This window comes from Dermacentor variabilis, unplaced genomic scaffold (assembly GCF_050947875.1).
Source record: "Dermacentor variabilis isolate Ectoservices unplaced genomic scaffold, ASM5094787v1 scaffold_12, whole genome shotgun sequence".
In the NCBI taxonomy this organism is placed as follows: Eukaryota; Metazoa; Arthropoda; class Arachnida; order Ixodida; family Ixodidae; genus Dermacentor; species Dermacentor variabilis.
The window spans coordinates 37,544,181-37,566,506 of record NW_027460280.1 but is presented as its reverse complement, the minus strand read 5'-3'; the positions used below and the strand labels follow the sequence as shown (position 1 = coordinate 37,566,506).

The 22,326-nt window shown below is 43.2% G+C and overlaps 1 protein-coding gene across 1 annotated transcript; it reads left to right on the top strand.

The window, feature by feature from the left end:
- Positions 1-1,262: 1,262 nt before the first annotated feature.
- Positions 1,263-13,986, top strand: Oseg6 (intraflagellar transport protein Oseg6). Its single transcript, XM_075676874.1, has 2 exons — positions 1,263-5,109; positions 9,929-13,986. Exons 1-2 carry the CDS (start codon positions 1,423-1,425, stop codon positions 10,253-10,255), a joined length of 4,014 nt encoding a protein of 1,337 aa, XP_075532989.1. The 5' UTR covers positions 1,263-1,422; the 3' UTR covers positions 10,256-13,986.
- The last annotated feature ends 8,340 nt before the right edge of the window (positions 13,987-22,326 follow it).

Sequence of the window (22,326 nt, the reverse complement as noted above, 5' to 3'; positions counted from 1 at the left end):
ATACAGTTTTTTTTTACATTTTGCACTCTGATTTAAATTTGGCTCATCTCATGGTCGAAAATTTCCTACTCTCTCACTCTCTTTCATGCCCCCAATAACCCTTCCCCCCTTTTCCTAGGGCCCCTTCGGGGGCCCGCCAATGGTGTCCGGCGGAAGCAGAGCTGCGCTGCGATTCTCCTCCTGACCCTCATGCACTCAATGTGCACTGGGCCTGAAGAGTGCTTTCGAGCACAGTGCCCGAAGCAAGAAGCAAAATTGCCTGGACCGAAGGCGAAGCCATCGCAAGTTCTGCGTGGTTGAGGTAATTTTTATTGCACGCCCGTTCACTGAATAGTGCATTTTTTTTTTTTCAGATCAAAGAACGGCACCTCGCTAGGACTGGCTGGTTACAGTGCTAGTTCACAAGATTGCCTGGCGACAGACTCACGTTCCACCTGCGATTGGCAGCTGCTGACGGAAATAAATGCGATATGTTTACCCGAGGCGTGGTTTATTTGCGTTAAATCGTCCTGTCAAACTGCTGGACGGGTAACAACAGAACCAACTTGTGGCAGAATTTTGATCAACTCAACATGCTTCAATCGCAAGTGATTCTTGGCGGACTCTTCTTGCTTCCGAGGAGAGTTTACAAAGCGAATGGGTGGAGCAGGTAACGGTAGCTCAACATACGCCCCCACTGCAGCGTGAACCCTTGAAACATAAATTTGTATGGCAATGGAGCCATATTTTGGCTTTGGCAGGATATTCGCAGCAGGGCACACTGGAGTATTCGAAGCATTATGGGCCTCAAGTGTCACCAAAATAGAAGGATTTGCAAATTCAGCCGCCTGGGACGGGTGAAAAAGTGTGCACTTAACTTCAAAACAGTCTCGGGCACCGTACCAAATGTTTACACCTCCGGCTCGCATTTAGAGAACTCCGTTATTCTTCAACATCGTACCCAAACTATGGCCCACCTTTCACAAGTGCGCTTGCCGAGTGTGCACGCAGTCGTTGCTAGCTGTTGGATATGCGGCGGTCGCAGTCTCGGTGCCCTGTGCTTGCACTCTAAGGTGAAAGATGCACTTATAAGCGTGTGGCGTCTATTTTAGCGCAAAAAATAACATAATGGACTATTGGTACTACGTATACATTTTCACACTTTGAAAACCTTTTTGCCAAGCGCCGGTATTTTGCTAAATTGGTCTTGGCGCTTGGCAACAAAGTTTTCTCCCTTGTGTCCGCGTTATGCCGGTGCAATTCCTGCCTTCGTCTAAAAAAAAAAAAAAAAAATGGGTAGATGGGTTAATAAATAATGTCAAAGGAGTCTATGCGTACGCAGTTCGATTGCGCTTTCGTTAAACGGTTTGCGAGCTGCCGTCTCCCGTGGCAACTACTATGTTTACAAACGAGTAGCTGTCGAGAGGCCGACCACTGAGCATTATGAAAGCCGTCTTCACGCTTCCGGAGAAAACGCACGGTCCAGGGCCAGTGTTCTTCACGTGGCAAAAGTCGAGCGGCAATTATCTAGTGACGACTGGCTACGATCAGACAGTAAACGTGTACGATCGTCAGGGCGAGCGAAAGGATCAAATCAGCCTGCCTGGAATGTGCACGGGGCTGGGCTACGACAAAGACGGCGACACGCTGGGGATCATCACGGACCGATCGGCGCGGCTTTTCCTGTGGGACGCCAACACCCAGCAGTTAGCCCAGGTGGACACGGGCCTCAGGGATGTGTTGACATTGCTTCTGTGGGCCAAGACGGGGCCTTTTCTGGCTATTGGGACCTCAAAGGGGAACCTGCTTATTTATCATCATCGATCCTGCAGAAAGGTGCCTATTTTGGGCAAACATGCCAAGAGGATCACCTATGGTGCCTGGAGCCAACAAAACATGCTGGCATTGGTTGGCGAAGACAATGTACTGACGGTCAGCAACCAAGAAGGAGACACACTATGCCAAACGACACTCAAATCGGAAGCGACACTGGTACAGTTCTCATGCATGAAAAAGGATGAAAGAAGCACGACCGAAAACACTGTCAGTCTGGTGTTAAATAAGAAGACGCTGCTGCTACTTGACATTTATGACCCGGAAAATCCCTACGTTCTTGCATTCCAGGAAACATATGGGAAGATAATAGAGTACAAATGGTATGGAGCAGGCTATATCCTTCTAGGATTTACAAATGGTTTCTTTGTAACTATCTCAACAAGTCCTAAAGATATTGGCCAAGAGATGATGCAAGTTCGCTGTCACAAACAATCACTGTCACACATTGCCATATGCCTGGCCCAGAACAAAGTGGCATCATGCAGCGACAATATTATCAAAGTGTATGACCTTTCAGACTTGCAAGATGTGCAGTCTGTTGTTACTGTCGACGATGTGCGGAAGATTGAATGGCTTGACTGGTCTGATGATGGCCAATTTCTGGGAGCAGGAGGTGCAGGGGGTAGTTTACATGTCTTTCTCACAAAGCTCCCCACTTTGGGCTACAGCCTTGGTCACCGATTCGCTTATCTCACATCTCTCACTGAGGTAACTGTAGACAGTGTCACAGAGCCAGAACTTCACATGACGCTTAGGGTGGATATAGAGCCAAGTTTCATCGCTTTAGGCCCATTTCACCTCGTTGTAGGCATGAACAATCATGCTTGGTTTTATGCATTGGGTGACAAGTCTAGTGTTCCCCTTCATGACAAAGAATACTTGGGAACTGTGAAAAGTATGAAGCTAAATGGAGACTATGCTGCAGCTCTGTTTGATAGCAAACTGCAGCTGCAGCTCATAGAAATTGAAAACAGTGACCTGGAAGAACGAGAAAGCAAGCTGTTTCCAGACTCGACTCATGGCAATATGAAAATATTGTGCCACACAGTTACAGATGACTTTTTGATATATGGCACGGACTCCGGTTTTATAGAGTTTTTTTTTCTTGAGGACTGGACCATCATCAATAGGTACAAACACTCCAGTGGAATTCGACAGCTTCACCTCGACCCATCAAATACGCGGCTAGTGGCCCTGGATGACCGGTCACAAGGGTTTGTATACAACCCTGTGAATGATCATGTGATAGACATTGCAAACATAGCTCCAGCTGCTAGGGGCGTTTTCTGGGACCAGCATTTGGACAACAGGGGTTGCTTTGTAGTGTCTGACGACCATAATGTCCATGTCTATATGTATGTTTCAGATACAGTGGTAGGTGCCCTTGTAGAGGCTGTTCGTAAGATCAGCATCCCTTCAGGACAGCATCCACTACTACTGCATAATGGCAGCTTGACTTGTCAGACACAGAGTGGGAAAACAGCACTGCTACTAGTCACGGGAACAGAAGACAAGGGAAAGAGCACTGCTGCTCACCAACGAGAAGCACTTGCAGAATGCCTCAAATTGTGCAGGTTTAACAATGCCTGGCAAGTGTGTGAACATCTTAATTCAAAAAAGGAGTGGACTGAATTTGGGAACAGTGCCCTATTTAATTTAGACCTTGACTTAGCAATACGAATTTTCCGGCAAATCGGTGATGTTGGAATGGTGTGGTCACTGCGAGAGCTGTGTGAAATCGAGGACAAAAATCTTCTGGCAGCCTACCTAGCCATGTTCAAAGGAGACTTTGGGGTTGCACAAGAGCTCTTCCTGGCATCCAGCCAGCCAACAGCTGCCTTACAAATGCGCCGTGACCTGCTGCACTGGGAACAGGCATTGCAGCTTGCAAAGCGCCTGGCTCAGCAACAGATACCTTTCATTTCAAGAGAGTATGCACAGCAGCTTGAGCTTGCCAATGACAATGCCAATGCATTAACCTACTATGAGACTGGCATAACAAATGATCCACAGTACATAGACCATGATAAAGCTTGTCGTGCAGGCTTATCACGCACATCGCTTCGATGTGGAGACATTCGAAAAGGAGTCAAAGTTGCCAAAGAGCTGAACAGTAGAACACTATTGCGGGAGTGTGCGGAAATTCTTGAAAGCATGAAGCAAAACCAAGAGGCAGCTCCGCTTTATGAACAGGGAAACTACTATGAGAAAGCCGCCAACCTTTACATAAAACTTAAAGATTGGAACAAGGTTGGTGAACTGCTCCAGTATATAACGTCACCCAAAATATATGCACAGTATGCTAAGGCTAAGGAAGCTGATGGACGGTTTGCAGAGGCAGCAAAAGCTTATGAGCAGGCACATGACATCGAAAATGTTGTTCGTATACAGTTGAATAACCTAAACAATCTGGAAGAGGCAGTACGGCTGGTTAAAGAGACAAGGTCAATGGAGGGTGCAAAACATGTGGCCAAGTTCTTTCAGAAGCTGGGAGACAGTGTATCTGCAATACAGTTTCTAGTGCTTTCAAAGTGCACAGATGAAGCTTTTCATCTAGCAAAAAGTTGCAAGCAGATGGATGCCTACGCTGCTGCCATTGGTGACAATGGGTCTCATGATGACTTCAACGGTATTGCTACTTACTATGAGGAAGAGCGCAATAACTTTGATGCTGGTAAGTTCTATCTTAAAGCTGGCCAGTACAAGCAAGCCATAAAGCTTCTTCTAAAGGCAACTACAAAAGATGACGATGAGCCAATCAACCTAATTGTTCAAGCTGCGGCAGCAGCTGCTGATGACCAGACAACCAGACAAGTAATTGAGTTTCTAATGGGTGAAACTGATGGAGTGCCGAAAGACTTCAAGCACCTCTTCAGGCTGTACATGGGACTTCGTCAATACAAGGAAGCAGGCAAAACTGCTGTTGTCATTGCACGTGAAGAGCAGAATGCCGGAAACTATCGGAATGCACATGATGTCCTACTGAGCATGTACCAGGAATTACGAAAGCAGCAGATCAAAGTTCCTGCTGAAATGCACCACAACCTGATGCTTCTTCATAGCTACATCCTGGTGAAGGTCCATCTTCGTCATGGCGGCCATATGCAGGCTGCTCGGCTGTTAGAGCGTGTGGCAAACAGCATCAGCCGTTTTCCATCACACACAGTTCCGATTCTGACTTCAGCTGTGGTAGAATGTCAGCGAGCTGGTCTCAAGAACTCGGCATTCACCTATGCCAGCACCCTGATGCGGCCCGAGTACCGTAGTCAGATCGACGCCAAGTATCGGAAGAAGGTATCTGGCATTGAAAGACAACACACATCAACATGCATGCTGCAAAGAACCTATGTCATCCTAATTAGCACATTTTAAGACATCCTTAATGCACAAATTACAAAATGAGCGGGAAATGGGCACAGGAAAGCTAGTAGAACAACTTTTCCTTTCATTTGATTTCTTTTATATCAGCTTCTGTGTGCCAGCTGGTTAGTTGTGATGATTTATAGTGCAATGTTCAACAAAAAATTGTCAGGTAAGAGCACCATATGATCAAAATAGGAACACTCGCCTAAGGTTGAAAGAAATAAACATAATTGATGTCTTAGGGCTGCTATGTGTCCCTTGCTCAAAATGAATAGCAACATGAGAGGCCCCAACTATTCATGCTTTAGATGGCACACTACATTCATTGTATATCTTGGGATATATGCTCCTTGTATATCCTGTATACCGTTTATTGTGTGAACTATCGATTGTATATACGACTCCAAGAGCAGTCATGAAGATGGGCACTTCTATGTCATTATTACACCAGCACAACCCCAGCCAATGATGTCGCTAGTGGATATGCTCTACCAAAGTGTTCATACTTGTGTTACCATTTTTTTTTGTCTACATTGTCTTGCCACAGTAGCATTGACCTCAATCTTTGCACAGTATCTTGTAGATTATGCCTGAACACCTCACTTCCAAAGGCCTTTCACTCATACGAGCTGTTGTGTTACTTTCTTTTTTGCACATGGGCGATTTTTGTACTGTATGTACATTCTTGTAACATTCTTGTAAGTGCCTTGCTGATACCTTGCATGTAGAGGGCCCTATGCATACTTCTGCTTCTCTTTTTCCTGTACTGTTTCACGGTTAGCAACAGAAGAGCACAGTTCTTGTGATTTCAGCAGCTTCAAAGGGTAGCCATTGTTTAACAGGTCCTTTTTTTACTATGGCTAGCTCTTCCTAACGTTTTCCAGGGTCAGAGCAGATGCAGAAAGCATGAGAGAAGAGTGCAGCAGCAATGGAGCACTTGTATTCCATAGGATGCACAGAGTCAGTCTCAAGTATTTGCCAGTGTGAGTCGGTTTCCTATACATACCGAGTGAAAGTCCCCTGGAAGTATGTCGTATGAGGATGTCGAGGAAGGCAATCTGTCTGATTACTTTCTTCCATGGTAAACTGAATGTTTTGTATGAAGCAGTCTAGATGTTCAAGGAAACAGAGTACATCTTGGTGACAGATCATGCAGAAACAATCGTTCATGTGTCCAACAAAAAGTTGCGGAGCCAACTTGTATGAAGCTAATCCAGAGTTTTCCAGTGATTCTAGGGCTGTGTTCGCACAGATGATTGGAACGAATGCGCCCATTGCTGTTCCAGTGTGTGTGACGGCAGTGAAGGGCCGCTCTCAAGAAGCTCCTTACAAGGCTGGACCGCATATTTCATGGGGATGCATGTGAACATAGACCCCACGTCAAAAGGGATCATCACCTTGTCATTGTTGACAAGGTGACGAAAAAAAACCCCCAAATTTTACCTACATGGTTTATAAGGTTCCCGCATCCCTATATGAGCGTCTTATTGAATTCGTCAGACTCTTCAGCTTCCCTTTAACACTGGCATCTCTTATGAGTTCAATGAAATTGGTTGAATCCTTGATTTAAGGGGTGCAGGACACGGTGCAAGTAGCCAGATAATTCGTACAGTGGAGAGCATGTGAAGTCTACTATTGGCCTTTGAGGAACACTGGACTTGTGAATCTTTAGCAAACTGTAAATTGCGTACGCCAAACTGTTGTGGCAGAGCAACTTGTAATATAAATGCCTGGTTTCTGTGGGCACAAATTTAAAGACTTCTGTGAGTAGCTTTAGTTGTTCAGATTCTGTCTTTGTAGGGTTCTGGCTCACCTTGATTTAGGTTGCTTTCTCTTTAAAGCAACAATGTCATCTTGGAAGTGTAGTTCAAGTGGACAAGAAAACTGTGGTGTTTCTTTTTACCAGGCACATATGGTGTAAAAATGGTATTGGTATGGTGTAATGGTAAATGGTATCGAAGTGTAATCTACAAGATACTGTGCAAAGATGGTGACACGATTTTGGTGAGACTGGCTGTTTTCAAAGAACAATTCTGCAACATCAGAATGACATCAGTAAAGGCAATGAAAGACCTAATGTATTGGTAGAGCATAACATAAACACAACACCGTCTTGGATTCTGCTGGCATATAATCATGACTGAGAAGTGTCCATCTTCACATCTGCTCCTAGAGTCACGTATCCAACCAACAATACATGTGATAAACCAGATGCTGGGTAATCTTCCTGACAGATATACCTGCACTCAGCACCACCCAACACATGGTTTGATACTCTTGCATCATTCTTCAGTATGAACAAGGGACCCTAAGTGCCCCAAAAACTTTAATTATATGTTTACTTTTTTCAGCCTCAGGAGAGTGCTTGTTTTATTTCAATCTTGTGATGCTATGCATGCAGGGAGGGCACTGCTTGCGGCCAATGATGTAAAGCAAAAAAGAATGAAACTTGAATAGAGTACTGGAATCACTGTAGCATACTTGCTCCAATCTTTGCTATAAGGCTAACAAAAGGAGCAAACGGCTATTAATACCAGTCCACTGTGTAAGTGGGAATCCCACATTTAAAAAAGAAAACTCAATAACAACCTCACCAGAAACTGCATTTCTACAAAGAAAGGCTCCGTCTTAGCTGTTTTTTGTAACTGTATGGCTGCAAAAGGTAAATGTTAACTTTATAATTGCAAAGATATTAAGGGTTGCTAGGGCCTAGTTGGGCTGCTTATTAAACCAGCTTTTTGACCTGGCAATTATTTCTACAGTGCACTTGGAATAAAAAAAAGTGATATTTGGTGTAAAATAATATTGCCCTGCTGATGAATGCATAGATATGTAATTTTACTATGTGCTCTTCATGGTAGAAAATAGTAGCGAGGGAATTGTGTTAGATGGAAATGTTGACACCACAGGGGGTACGTTTCTGGGATATTGTAACAGAAAAGATATTAACAAATGACGTAGTGGAGAGTTTCTGATGTACACTGTGGACATATCTCGGTTGAAAGTCGGGACAAAAAGGTGACACTAAACATTTAAAACAGGGGGCACTAAGCAGATGAATATTGTCGAGCGCTTTTTGTGTATTTTACTGTGTAACAAAACATAAAGGCAACTGTGTGCATGGACAAAACTTTTGCTGGGCCATGTCTCCCACATATGCTGTAATATTGGAGGCCACCAAAGCGTTATAGGGCAATAGGAACAATCCTTCCCAATTATTATTCTTTTTTTATTGGTAGTACAGAAGAAAACCTTGCACAGCAGCCAGCAAATTATTGCTGACATGCAGAGTGGCCTTTTAAACTTTTGACACAGTGTTTAGGCCTTGGTAGCTGATAGCACAGCGAACTCAATAATTTGAACCTAATGGGACATGCAAATATTGGTTGGAATCATGCAATATTTAATTTAAAAGTGTTTAAAAAGCATGTGTGCCTTCTAGGACTTGCAAAAGGCGGTTTAGGTTAAATGATGCTGAATTAATGAAACTGTCTGTATTCAATGTTTAGCATGCTTCACATAAGCATTTCCGGTAAACATTACAGCTGCATAAGCTGCAGTTTCCGGGAAGCGCGAGCAGCAGAACAGGATAGTTGAATGCTATTACGTTCCACTCTTAAAAGGCGAAGCTTAAGCGTCCTACAAGCTTCTTCCTCTTCCGAAACACTGGCATGACTTCTCTGTCCCAGAAACAGCAATCCTAGCATCATAGTTTCCTACAAATATTACTGAAGCAAACCCTGGTGCTGCACCATGGGAATGATTACTGGTATCTAGGATTTGTCTAATCATTGTGCTCCTGGCTTCAGATGTTCTTGTAACATTATTTATTATGCTTTATCTTTCTCAATTTTCAAGCAATCATAGTTTTCTACACACAGTAAGACAATAATTATCTGTGAACATGCATAATCATTACAAATTGTTGCATCTGTAATGCAATATTTTGTTGAAAATGATCAATTTTCAAAGCTGTTTGAAGCCAGAAGGATGAAGTTTAAGCAAATTCATGCATGTATGTATGTCATTTTTATGCTGGCTGAACTGTCGTACTTGCAGCTCTTGTAGACACTAGCACCAGTGTTTCCTCAAGGTATCAAAATGACTTGATAGACAAACTCAACAGTTAAGAGGAAGCTTCAACTCGAGGCCAACTTCGATGTCACCTATTCAGATACATGTAATATGCAGAAATGATTTAATGAGATAACCCTTGGCCAGATTTGAATGAAATTTGTTGCATTTGAGAGGGAAAGTTAAATTCTAGTGACTTTAGGAAGCAGGATTTTGATTTAGGGCCTGAAAGATTTCACAAACATTGCCAAAAGCCAGTAAGGTCCAAAAAATTTAGAAACATCAAGTTTACAGATCTGTAACTAAGGGCAAAAAAAAAAAAGAAGATATTGCAGTTCAGGTAAACATCATCAGTTAAGACATGTACAGTGGACAGATTTGATATATGAATTTACAGTTTACATGAGTTTGTTACAATGTTTACGTGGGCGCAGATGAGTTTTGTGTCTTCTTTCTTTTTTTACCTCAGTGCTCTCTTCAGCTGATAGTCGGCGTTCGTGTTGTCCGCTTCTCTACTCTTGTGTTCTGTCTGCACGCCTCACCTCTTTTTTGCATAATGAATCCTTACCAACTAGCTCAGCTTTCTGTCGTTCTGAGCTAAAGCTTCCTCTCAATCAGCACTAAGTGTGCATTGTTTGGACTATAGTAAACACATCTTTTTCTTCTGTCTTCAAAGGTGGAAGCCATAGTGCGCAAGCCCCACCGGGAGCAAGAAGAAGCAGCTCATTCGCCCTGCCCTTTCTGCAACTTCAGCCTGGCTGAAATGGAGTTGCTCTGCTCCCAGTGCACAGCTAACCTGCCATTCTGTCTGGCAACGGGCAAGCACATTGTGAAAGATGACTTCACACAATGTCCAAGGTGCCACTTCCCTGCCATCCACACACAGTTCTGTGACCTGCTTGCATTGGAGACAAACTGCCCCATGTGCCTTGAGCCAGTGTCTGCCGACCAATTGCAGCTTGGACAGTTCGAGCCACAGGTACATGCAGACACAGAGGAGTAGTATCAAAATCAAGCAGTTTACAAAGGCTTAAGAGTCAATTGTTAAAGGAGCAAAGAGAACAAATTTGTGCCCGATTTGTTTTGCTTTGACCCTTGACACTGGAACTACAAATGAGAGGCAAAATATTTGTGTCCCTTTAGCTTTCGTTCAGCATGTGTAATCAAATGGTATGAATAGTTCTTGTAAAGAGCAAATAAAAAAAATTTTAAAAATAAAGGTTATGTCGGAAATATAATTCGATGACATGCTGTTTATGCTGTGAAAAATATTTATTTTTAGCTACCAGAACACTTCAAGCAATCAAAACCTTAATGTTTTAAGTACACAGTACCACTCTACTTCTCTCTAGTTGCCGCCTTGCATTGACAGCTGTCAAATTTATCGATAAACCCCTACATTACACTTGGGTGACACTTCAAAAACACGTTGCTGACGCAGTCTTCTTGCAGCGTCGGCCAACTCTTGCTGGTGGTGGCAGCGCGTGCCTGGCTTCACGTACTCGTTTAAGGCGCGATTACACTGAGCCTATACGAGACCGACAAGACGCTGACGCCGACGATTGCCCGACTATTCAGCACTGTGTCACTGATCATACTAGGCCGACAATGACACAACCGACGGGTGCGAGTTGATTGCTCCACCGAACCTTACGCGATCGGCCGTCCAATCGACAATGTGATAGCTGCAGTTCACTCACTTGTAAATATAATTATTCGTGCTCAAAATGCGTCGACATGCCTTTGAAGTTGAAATGCACGAGCTTCAGTCCTCTCAAGCCGTGCACGTGAAGTTTGAGTCAATGTTGATCCTGCTTAGCGAAGTTTGGGTTAGGCCTGACCCCGTTGAGTTCGTGCACCTGCTACCGATGGACCTGAACTTAAAAATTAAGCAGTCAGGACGAAGGAAACCGCTCTTATAGTTCAGTTGTGGCCCTATAGCGATATGATAACTAGTCTTCACTTCGCACGGCACGTACCAAATAAGCGGCAAGCGGAAAAACAGCACTGCAGTGTGCCAACATCTTGTACTTTCATCACCGTTCCCGAACGCTGCCGGTCGCATTCCCGTACATGGTGGGTCTGTGTGTGTTGGTATGCTGACACATTTCTTAATTGGACAGAAGCACTGTTTACCTCTCTGTTAAACGGGAAAGAAGAGACAGTGCATTCGCTACAGCAGCATAAGCTCTCTCAGTAACCAACCAACGGTGTCAGCGATGGCATCCGCGTTTTCGCGAGGGAACTACACGGCCTATAAGTGGGGGCTTATGCCGCGCGCAGTTTTCTCTAATAATACTTTATGGCATGCGCAAACTGTAAGTGTGATGAAGTTAAAGAAAAGCGAGAATCAGTAGTAACAGCCCATAATATATATGTGTCTGGATCATAGTTGTAGTAGTTTAAGTGGCTCGGCTGCTCATGTTGAGTCTTCTCGAGGAACAACAACGCGGCTCTGTGCAGATGTGTATGTTTCATTACGTTTTGAGATTATTTCACATCAGCGATGGGCCATTTCTACAATATCTGAAGCTAACAGCGATCTGAAGCTGCAGATGTAGATGTAAACAAATTCAGGGCTTTGGCAAATCTGACGTGGAAGGCTGCGCTCGAAGGCTGCTTGAATATGCAATATGTTTAGTGAATGTCTAAAAGAAATACAAAAAGCGATGTGCAAACACAGACATCAGCGACAATGAACTCCAAGGCAGCCGCGTCGGCAGACGGAACTCAGTGTGCCTTTATTGGCCGCGCTGTTAGCACAACAGCGTGCTCGGGCCTATTCACCCAGCACAGTTGATGGGTGAACAACATGCTGCCCCGGAGAAACCATTAATAATTAATTGGGATACGTGAAACGCACAACCGACGCACACTCAACATGGGTGCAGGTGTACAAATCAACCGGCGAAATCCCCGGCACCCTTCCAAAACGTTTCCAGAGGCGTGCTTCAGAGGGCAGCACAGGAACATGAAAGAGGCGGATTCCACGTGATTGGCGGTTGGCCAAGGTTGTACCAATATTAAAATCTGGCGATCATTCCTCACCACTCAATTATCGACCCATTTCACTAACTAGCCCAGTTTGTAAACTCCTTGAAAACATGATTCATTCACAAATAATTAACTATTTAGAATAACACATCATTTTTAAATACCAACATGGCTTTCGCAAAGGCTACTCGTGCGAAACGCAACTTGCTGGATTCATTCACGATCTGCATTCATCTGTTGATGCCGGTATTCGACTCCATATTTTTAGATTTTTCTAAAGTTTTCGATAGGATACCTCACAATCGGTTATTAGGCAAATTAACACTGCTAAATATTCACCCTCTTGTTATTGCATGGGTTAAAGATTTTCTCTCTTCCAGGTATCAGTTCACCATTGCTAATATGCAACCATAATTCATTCTTCAGCCAAGTACACTCCAGCGTCCCACAAGGGAGGGAGCATGGTGGGCGCTTTGCTTTTTCCAATATTTATTAACGATTTACCTAACTCCATTTCTTCCCAAATCAGACTTTTTGCTGACGATTGTGTAATTTACTGCCAAATTCATTCTAACGATGATCGCTTAGCCCTACAATCTGACCTCGATTCAGTAACAGCATGGTGCTCTGCCTGGCTCATACAACTTAACCTATCGAAAACAAAATTTGTCTTTTCTAACCGTCAGTCTCGAACCGAAACCATGTACACCTTAATGCTACAGTCGAATCGGTAAATACATACAAGTACCTAGGCCTTCACGTTCATTCAGACTTAACATGGAACTATCATTGGAACTATCACATTAACCTTATTCTTGCATCCGCTAATCGGTCATTAGGTCTCCTAAAACATAGCTTGAAGCATGCTCCTTCTCATCTCCGATTACGGGCCTTCTGTACACTAATTAGACCTAAAATTGAATATGCTTCGGTTATTTGGGACCCTCATCAATCATATTAATAAATAACATTGAATCATTGCAGAACTGCGCAGTCCGTTTTATTTACTCCAATTACTCACGTCATACCAGCATCAACAGCATTAAAGAAACGTGCAGGCCTGCAAGAACTATGTGACCGCCAAAAAGCTGCACGTTTATCACTTTTTCATAAGCTGTATCATCACTCAACACTTCATAATGACTTTTTTCGTGTGCCTTTTTCCATCTTTGACTGACAAAACCATCCAAGTAAGGTTTAGTACTTATCACGTCGTATATTTAACTACACACATTCTTTCATACCACGCACCATAACTGACTGGAATGCTCTGCCTCAACGTGTTGCTACAGCCACTGATCCCGATAAGTTTTGCAATCTGCTGTCTGCCTTAACTACTGCTTAACATCGTGCATATATTATCTAACGTTTGAACTGTTTCTTTTTACTTTATATTTCTTATAATGTAGACCTTGTTGTTTTATTTCATTTTATGCTGTTTGGAAGATGTATAATTGGTATAAGTTTTGACTACTGCCTTGTTCATGTTATTGCTTCTTTTTCTTTGTGCTTATCGGAATTAACAGTATTTGGTACTTATATACTAATGTCTCATGATGTGTGCTAAACTTCTTTTTTTTTCAGTGGGTTTGTGGTGTATTGTATTTTTTTATCATTGCCTGTACCCCCTCCCCCCCTCACCCCTATGTAACACCCTCAGCTGTGAGGGCCTTTATTCTGTATAAATAAAAAAATATAAATAAAATAAATAAATAGCCGAACTTGGGGCTGTAAGCATCATAGCGCACCGATAATTCTAGGCTGCATGCACAGCTGTTGATAAGCTCTACTTTTTATGCGACACACCTGGCCAAGCAATATTTTGTCTTCAGCTGTACACAGACATACATATACATGTGTCGTATAACAAGCACGTGCCCAGGATTTTCTTTCAAGGGGGGGGGGGGGGAGTACCTCTACTAGTATGACTGTGAATAACGCCCACCATTTGCCACAAAGACATGTAAACCCGCAAAAAAGAAATGAAATAGGGTGTATCTCACAGGTACGCCTGTGAGATACACCTCTTCTTGGTAGTGCCTAAATTTAGGCAAACTGCAAAAAAGAAGGACGACGACAGAAAGGAATGAAGCGCTGTGTCTTCGTTTCTTTCTGTCGTCGTCGTGCTTTTTTTGCACTTTGCCTCAACTTAAACCTCTCCTTTACTTGGCAAACAAGGAACCATGTCAAATGGACTTGCGTAGGAAAGAAGCACAGGAAGAACACTGCAAAGAACAAGTAAACAAGCGAAAGTGTAAAATAAAAATTACTACAGTATAATACAAATGAAAAAAGAACAGCAGTTGACAGCCAAGGCACACGGACCACGCAGGGTTGTGTTACTCCACCAGCCAATCACAAAAGCAAACAAAATCGTCATCATGAGGCCTTTTCAAAATGGCGTCACACTTGATACCTCCGCAGCGTCTGCTGTTCTTGAAGAGTCTTTTCATCGGCAGAAGCAATGAGGTGTGCAACAGGCACGAACAAAGTGTATGGAGTCTGAGCATTTAACTCTTCAAAAGTCTGCGGTACAGTTCATTTCACTACTGAACCCGTTTTACTCATGAAACTTCACTGCCAACTGAAGTGAAACTTGACAATATATAGTTGCAGTGAAGCAAGCATTTTATTTCAGTTTAATAAAGAATTAGGCTTTCGCCATTACACTATAATAGGCAAGGGAAAACGTATAAAATTACGCGCTAATAATTTTTGTTTTTGTGGCTACCGCCTCATTTGGGTAACAGGAAAAATTTGAAGTACGAATTATTTGCAGCCTTGCAGAGGAGCAGTGGCTGGCAGTTATGAGGGCATGGGCATGGGGTCTGCTTCACTGCAGACTTAAGTTGTGTGCGACTATAGAAGCGTTTTCTGAATTAGCTCTGGAAGAGTTATAAATATATATTTGTGGAACAATAAAATTTCTTTTGGATCCCTTGTTTTCTGCTCTACCAAGTTAAGTGCCAAGATCGACTCGTATTGTTATTTGGGAAGTTGCGTAACGATGCGGGGCCACCAGTCCTGCACAACCGCGTAGAGCGCAGGACGGTGCAGTTCTAGACCTACTGTGCCCAAAGTGGATGGTTAGAAAAACACCCACATAAGCACATCACAGAAGTGGCTACGTCAGGCAGCTCGACCGATAACCGTAGAAGGGTCATTCAAAACACACGGAATTGTTCTCCACTTCCGGCGGTGTTTTCTCGTCCTTTTTATATAAAAAGATGTTGATCCATAAATATTTTCACAAACAACGCTTGTAATTTGTTAATTTTCGCTTTTCCTTCCTGTCTAGCTGTTGCCTCGGCATTCTCCCTCAGTAGATCGCTTAATTTCTCAACTCCTTGCAACTCTTGTTTCCAGTTGCCAATTTTGCATGAAAAGTGTTGCACAATTAGGGAAAAACCAGATGAGGTAACGGGAGACAGCCATATTGCTTATGGGTTTAAGGGTTATTGCAGGGTTTGATGATGGATGCTATCTCGCATTATTTTATTTTCCACCTTATCTAACCCATATTACGAGTATATAGTTTCGAGGATCTGCCAGCATCGTGGCGAGCTGTCACTCGAGGAAATAATGAAGCAAAAGGAAAAGTTAAACGCAACTGGCGTTTTCTCCGGTCGCAACTTGTTCCACGAGCATATGGATCAGCTGACCACGAACTGAATACCTTTCCTGGTCCCTGGATCAGTCTAAACAAGGAAGGTTCAACTAACGAAGCAACAGCGATGTGCGTGACTGTTGAGTAGATGCTGACAACTAAACACATCTCGAGTTAATCGCGCGGGCACCAAATCGATGAGAAAACTGGCCTTCACACCCCAGGAGATGCCGATAACTACCGCCATCCAAACGGAGTGAAAAAGGCAGCAAAATGTTGACTGCTGAATAGCTGTCAAGTCTCAACATTGATTCAGAATGTGTGTGAGGAGTGGTGGCTTGGGCGGAGAGGGGTATGCCGCATAATTTTTTTTTGGGGGGGGGGGAGGCGGGGGGAACCTCCCTGTGGGTATGTGCCTATTGTATACATTTGTACATTGAAACTTCCATAATACACACCAGACAATCAATGCTCATTTGGCCTTAATGAAGCCTGCCTGCCTGCACCATAGGAGTGCGTGGTGGCCATAATTTGTTGGGACTGAATGCAGGTGAGCAGGTGGCCCAAATGCTGAGTATCATAAATTTATGGAATACTATAAGAACAGCAATAGTGGCAGCACAAACAATTGTTAGAGTTTACATTCTGTATGGCCACGTCTGTAATTAAGGAATATGGCAAATTTTCATGAACAGTGAATTGTTTATGCCCAAGCCAATGCACGTGATCAAAGCTTTTGCATGGAGTCCGTTGTCCTCAACGTGGCCAGCAACAACAATTGTAAGTTTTTTAATTGACTGTCACTGATGATGCTGCACCCTGAAGTTGGTGCTACTAAATATAATACTTGCATTCACACATCAAAGCTCCTCCTCGACACCAGTGAGTAGAAGGCAGTGCTGCCCCTTGAATTAACTGCACTTTTACACGCTCCACTGCAATTAAACAGCATTGCTTGGAACCCATGCCACGAGGATTTGTCTGTGCAATGCCCCTCTACCACATTGCCTTTCAGCAGATGCTGAATGCGCATGTTTATGAAATAATAGGTCAAAAATAAGTGAGAAGCATTACTAAAATACAGTGGCCGCTTTCCCAAAGGGTAGCACTGCCTTCCACTCTGGAACATCAGAGCTATAGGAGAAGATTTGCTGATGATGACTGTTCATGTGGAGCATGCGGAAATAGCACACAAACCATTGAGAGTGTCGTTAGCAGGTCGCAGTATCCATCCAGAGGTAAACATGTGGGCATAATTACCCTGCGCAAGACCTTGGCTGTAAATATGAGCGAGAATGAATAGTGATGGAAACCAGTAAAAGATGGCTGGAAGTGGTGTAAAGGTAGGAATGAAAGAAAAATTAGTTATGTTATAAAAGTACTTTATCGAGGGTTTGTTAGTAAGAAACACATATCTTAAAGGGACACTAAAGCAAAACAATAAATAAGTTTAGACTAATGAAGCATTGTTTGAGAACCCTGCAGGCAGTCATTTAAAAAAAATAGTTTGATTATTAGATGAGAAAATGATGGTCCAAGTATCAGTATTTGAATTTCGCGCCGAAACCCCAGCGCCGGTACGTCAGCGTGACGTCAGGGATTCCAAAGTATCTTTTCGCATTTGGGCCGCGTTCGCCGAATAATGGTTCCCGAAACTTGCCACATTTAATACTTGGTTCCTTTAGAACACAATGTAGTCAATCTGTATCACTATATATAATTAGTAGGCCCTAGAAGATGCCATCAAAATCCAAGACGTCACAGCCCCCAGGTGCGGGAACTTAGGTAGGCGTTGCCACCCGTATTTCATTCTTGCGCTTTTCCTGGCTTACCAAACGTCTTATCATTGTAAGAGTGGTGTTTTTGGTGTTGTAGAACGGAAATTTACTGATGCAGAAGAAATCATTTTTCACTTTAGTGTCCCTTTAAGGGTAGAGGATATATGCAGCAGAAAGGTAAAAAGAATGAGCTTGGTGGTACAAGCCACCATACTATTTAAAAATGGGGATGCTCAGAAAATCCATCCATACAGCCAAGGTGGCGCTGAGTGGAGAAATGTCCCACAATGAAAGTGAAGGTAAGTGGTAGGTAAGCCTCAGCATCACTTATTATATATATATATATATAAGTGACAGTCTGCTAAGATTCAGTAGTTGAACAAACCTTGGTGGTGGATGAGGAACATCCTTTCTGCCACAGGCGCCACATACTCATGACGCCTGTGGCAGAAATAATGTTCCACATCTGCCGCCAAGGTTTGTAAGTGGTGGCACTGGCTAACACTCCCAAGGTTAGTTATAGTAGTAAAACATGAATACCCATGAAAGTAGATGGGAAAATGGCGCCACTGTAGCTCAATTGGTTAGAGCATCGCACACATAATGTGAAGATGTGGGATCGTTCCTCACCTGCGGAAAGTTGTTTTTCATTCACTTTCATTGCCATTAATTTATAATTTCTTTAATTCAATTAGTAAGTACAAGCAAATCCTCCAAGTTGTCCTTGGTGCCTTTGTTTGTTGGTTTCTCATGATTTTATATATATATATATATATATATATATATATATATATATATATATATATATATATATATATATATATATATATACACACACACACACACACACACACACACACACACACACACACACACACACACACACACACACACACACACACTGTCCCAGCTAACTTGGACCAAGGTTTTGAAAAAACCTATGCATTCCTCAGAACAGAAATTGCGTGGATGTTGTTAGCGTTTATCTAAACTTACAGTACCATTTCTTTGCTCGTCTTTTTTTTGAGTAATTAGCTGAGACAAATTAATTACCTTTTTAATATAGCTTAAACGTTCAGGTGTCAATAGCAAAGTTGTGGAGCTCCACAAATATTGCCCAACCCAGGCACTTCCAATGAGATAAGACTTCGCGTGGCCATTTTTATTCGGGAAAAACGAAAGCCCGCGGAGTTTAAAAAATACCATGTGACAGCGCACTCCGTGCGCCCGAATGCGCCACTATTACAGCGATCTCCACAGTGCTTTGAAAAGAACATCGCTCGCTTTGCGCCTTTCGTGCTGCCCACGACAGAGCTTTTCATTGTGCTTGGTTCCAAGATAAACGCCAGCGGGTTCGGGCGGCAGTTGAAATACAGCGCGGCTCCGGTTTCTGTGGCGATATGCATAGCATATCAAATATAACATTACACTGATCATTGTCAACAATATTCTGTCTAACAAAAAAAACCCACCCCTTATGTAATACCTCCTCGGGGGTCCTTAAGGAAATAAAAATGAAAATTAATGAAAATGAAAATGATAATTGCACTCTCATGCTAGCAGAATGCATGCGGAGGAAAAATAACAAGCCCATGAGTTCGAATTTGGGAGCAAGACCCCAACAAGCAAACATGCATTATAACAAGCTTGATAACGTCGAGTGAATTACGCTGGTTGTTACAAAAGAAATTGTAAACTGACATGGAAGGTTGCTTTTTAGCTTCCTGTCCATTCCTTGTCGGCAGATAATTTGTAATTTCATATTACTTATGTGCCTTTTCCACATTGTACAAAAGTTTCACACAGATGGCCCTTTTCATGGATAGTGGTTGTAGGGATTTATTCGCTGTGATGTCTGCCTAATGAATGTGTTCAAACAAGTCGCCCTCTGCCATAACGCCGTATTGGCACCTTTTCAACACGTCCGGTGTAGCTCTTTTGATGATGCAAGACGGTATCTCGCTGCAGGCCTCGGCAATCTCTGCCTTTAGCGCTTCTGGTGTAGTTGTAGGTTTGCGGTACCCTCGGTCTTTCACATGTCCCCACAAGAAGTCAAGAGGTGCCAAGTCCGGTGACCTTGCAGGCCATGCCACCGGTCCATTATGCCCGACCCACTGGCGTTTGAAGGCTTTGTCAAGCCAGGCTCGGGCAAGGCTGCTGCTGTGAGCTGGTGCACCCTCGTGCCGATACCAAGTTCGCTTTAAAAATGCAAAAAGAAGATCACAGCGAAAATATTTGAAGGCTTTGTCAAGCCAGGCTCGGGCAAGGCTGCTGCTGTGAGCTGGTGCACCCTCGTGCCGATACCAAGTTCGCTTTAAAAATGCAAAAAGAAGATCACAGCGAAAATATTTGACTGGGCCTTCCAAGATGTCTTTCACATACTGCTGAGCAGTGAGCATGTGGTCAAAAATTATTCCATCAAAGAAATCGCACCACACACTGAATGACCATTGTTACTGGTGTCTGGTCTGTGCCACCCAATGCAGGTTCGTATCACTCCAGTAATGCACATTATGGATGTTGACTTGAGAATTTCTGGAGAAAGTTGCCTCATCTGTCCAGAGACCTTTGTCAACAAAATCCGGTGTTTCGTCACTGTTCACGAGGATCCAGTTTGAGAAATCAAGCCCCCATTGAAAGTCTCTTTCTTGCAGCTTTTGATGCAGTTGGGTGAAAGGGATGCATTTCAGCATTCCTAAGAACTCTTGACACTGAAGACTCTGAAATGCCGACCTCACCACTCACATCACCCACGCTGGAATGAGGGTTTGCAGTCATGAAAGCCAAAATGTCTCCTTCAGCCGCTTCCCTGATGGTCCCCTTTCTGTGTCGCGTCTTCTTGAAGCTACCCGTTTCTTTCAGTGTCAAGTAACTCCTCATAATTGTGTTCGCGCTAGATCTTCCCCCACATTGCCAATTTTGGTATGCCTTGGCAGCTTTTCTCTTGTCGCCCCATGCCGCTCCCAAGGCTAGGACCATGTTCGCCTTCTGCTCACTTGAGTACAACATGCTTTAGGCATTGCGAACAAGTTCTTCGAAACGGTTGCATGGCATGACAACACGAGTAATTGACAGTCGAGCTCACATGCATCTAGCCGCTGGCACAGCTTGGAAGAAAAGCAGCGATGTAAGAAATGTTCTCTCTCGCACAGGTTCCAGATGTATGATGCATGTTTTGTGTGTATTTTTTTCTATTCCGCATTGACTTGAACGCTGGAAAAAAATTGCTCTTCTCGTCATATCGGAATAAACGGCTGATGACGGCGCATTCTTCGGCAACAGGCGTGAGTCTCTGCTGACGAAGCGTTTTTTCAGAGCGCTGTCGCCAGCCGCTGCCAGTAATGTCAGAGCCGAGCAAAAGTTGAAGCCCTTTCTCGTAAATGAAGGGAAGGCGCGGCACTGGCGATGTTTTTACAAATAACTCATGACAGCGCTGCAACTGCGGCACATTCGGACCCACAGAGCGCACTGTCATGTGATTTTTTTAAATCTTCGCAGGCTTTCCTTTTTCCCAAATAAAAATGGCCACGCTAAGTCTATCTCGTTGGAATTACCTGGGTAGGGCAATATTTGTGAAGCTCCACAACTTTCTTATTGACGCCTGAATGTTTCTAACTATATTTAAAAAGTTAATTTATCTCGGCTAATTACTAAAAAAATAATGACGAGCAAAAAAAAAAAAGGTACTGTAAATTTAGATGAACGCTAACAACATCCACGCGATTTCTGTTCTGAAGAATGCATAGGTTTTTTCAAAATCTTGATCCAAGTTAGCTGGGACACCCTGTATATATATTTGTACAGTTCTCGTGCACACATGTTTTTGTTGACCCTCTTTGTATGTTGAAGCACCTTGTCTATGTGTTCACTGACTATATTCACACACATTTTCACACTTCTCTTGTTTGTATTTGCCTTGTCTTTAAACTGCCGTTGTTGTCCTCTCATGTGTATTCGGCGACAACAGCGGCAGTTTATATTATATATCAGTAATGCGCATGACTAGTGCAATTACGAAACACTTCTTTTTTAACATTTAACGACACCTGTTAAGCTCGATCAGGTGACATAGCGGAAAGCGCTCCGATACTACTGTGTGAAACTGTCTTATTTAATAAATTTAGTTGGAGTTCGTACAGCAGTCAGAACGATGCATTGTACACAGTACTGGGTGTACAAGGTATTTGAGGAGATGACTTCAAATAGTCGTACACATTAACATTCTCATTTATATCTGTCTAAGCTCCTAACCTTGTCTTTACCATACCCCTCTGTCACCTATGTAGTGGACTTATTCAAGGGCAACCTTGAATAAGGCAACCTTAGTTGCCTTACATGACAACCATAATGATTTTGAGATTGCCACCTTCTTGAATGCTGGCAAATCCTTTCTTTTAGAGGTGAGGCAACAATTTATACCCAATTACCATGTGGGACAAAGAAGAGCAAGTGGTGCCAGTGGTGAGACATCATTCAGGCATTTCATTTTTGCAGCAGGTGGAAGACATGACGACTAAGAATTTGCTTAAAAGATACTGACAGGCTAGTTGGTGAGCCATAATATTGAAGCAGCGCACTTACATTTGACACGTAGACGCACACATAGAAAGGACATACACAGGTGCTGGACTGCAGCTACTGCTTTTTTGCTCAAAGACTCGCCTTCTGTAGTGTCCCCTTGAAAAGCGCACATGC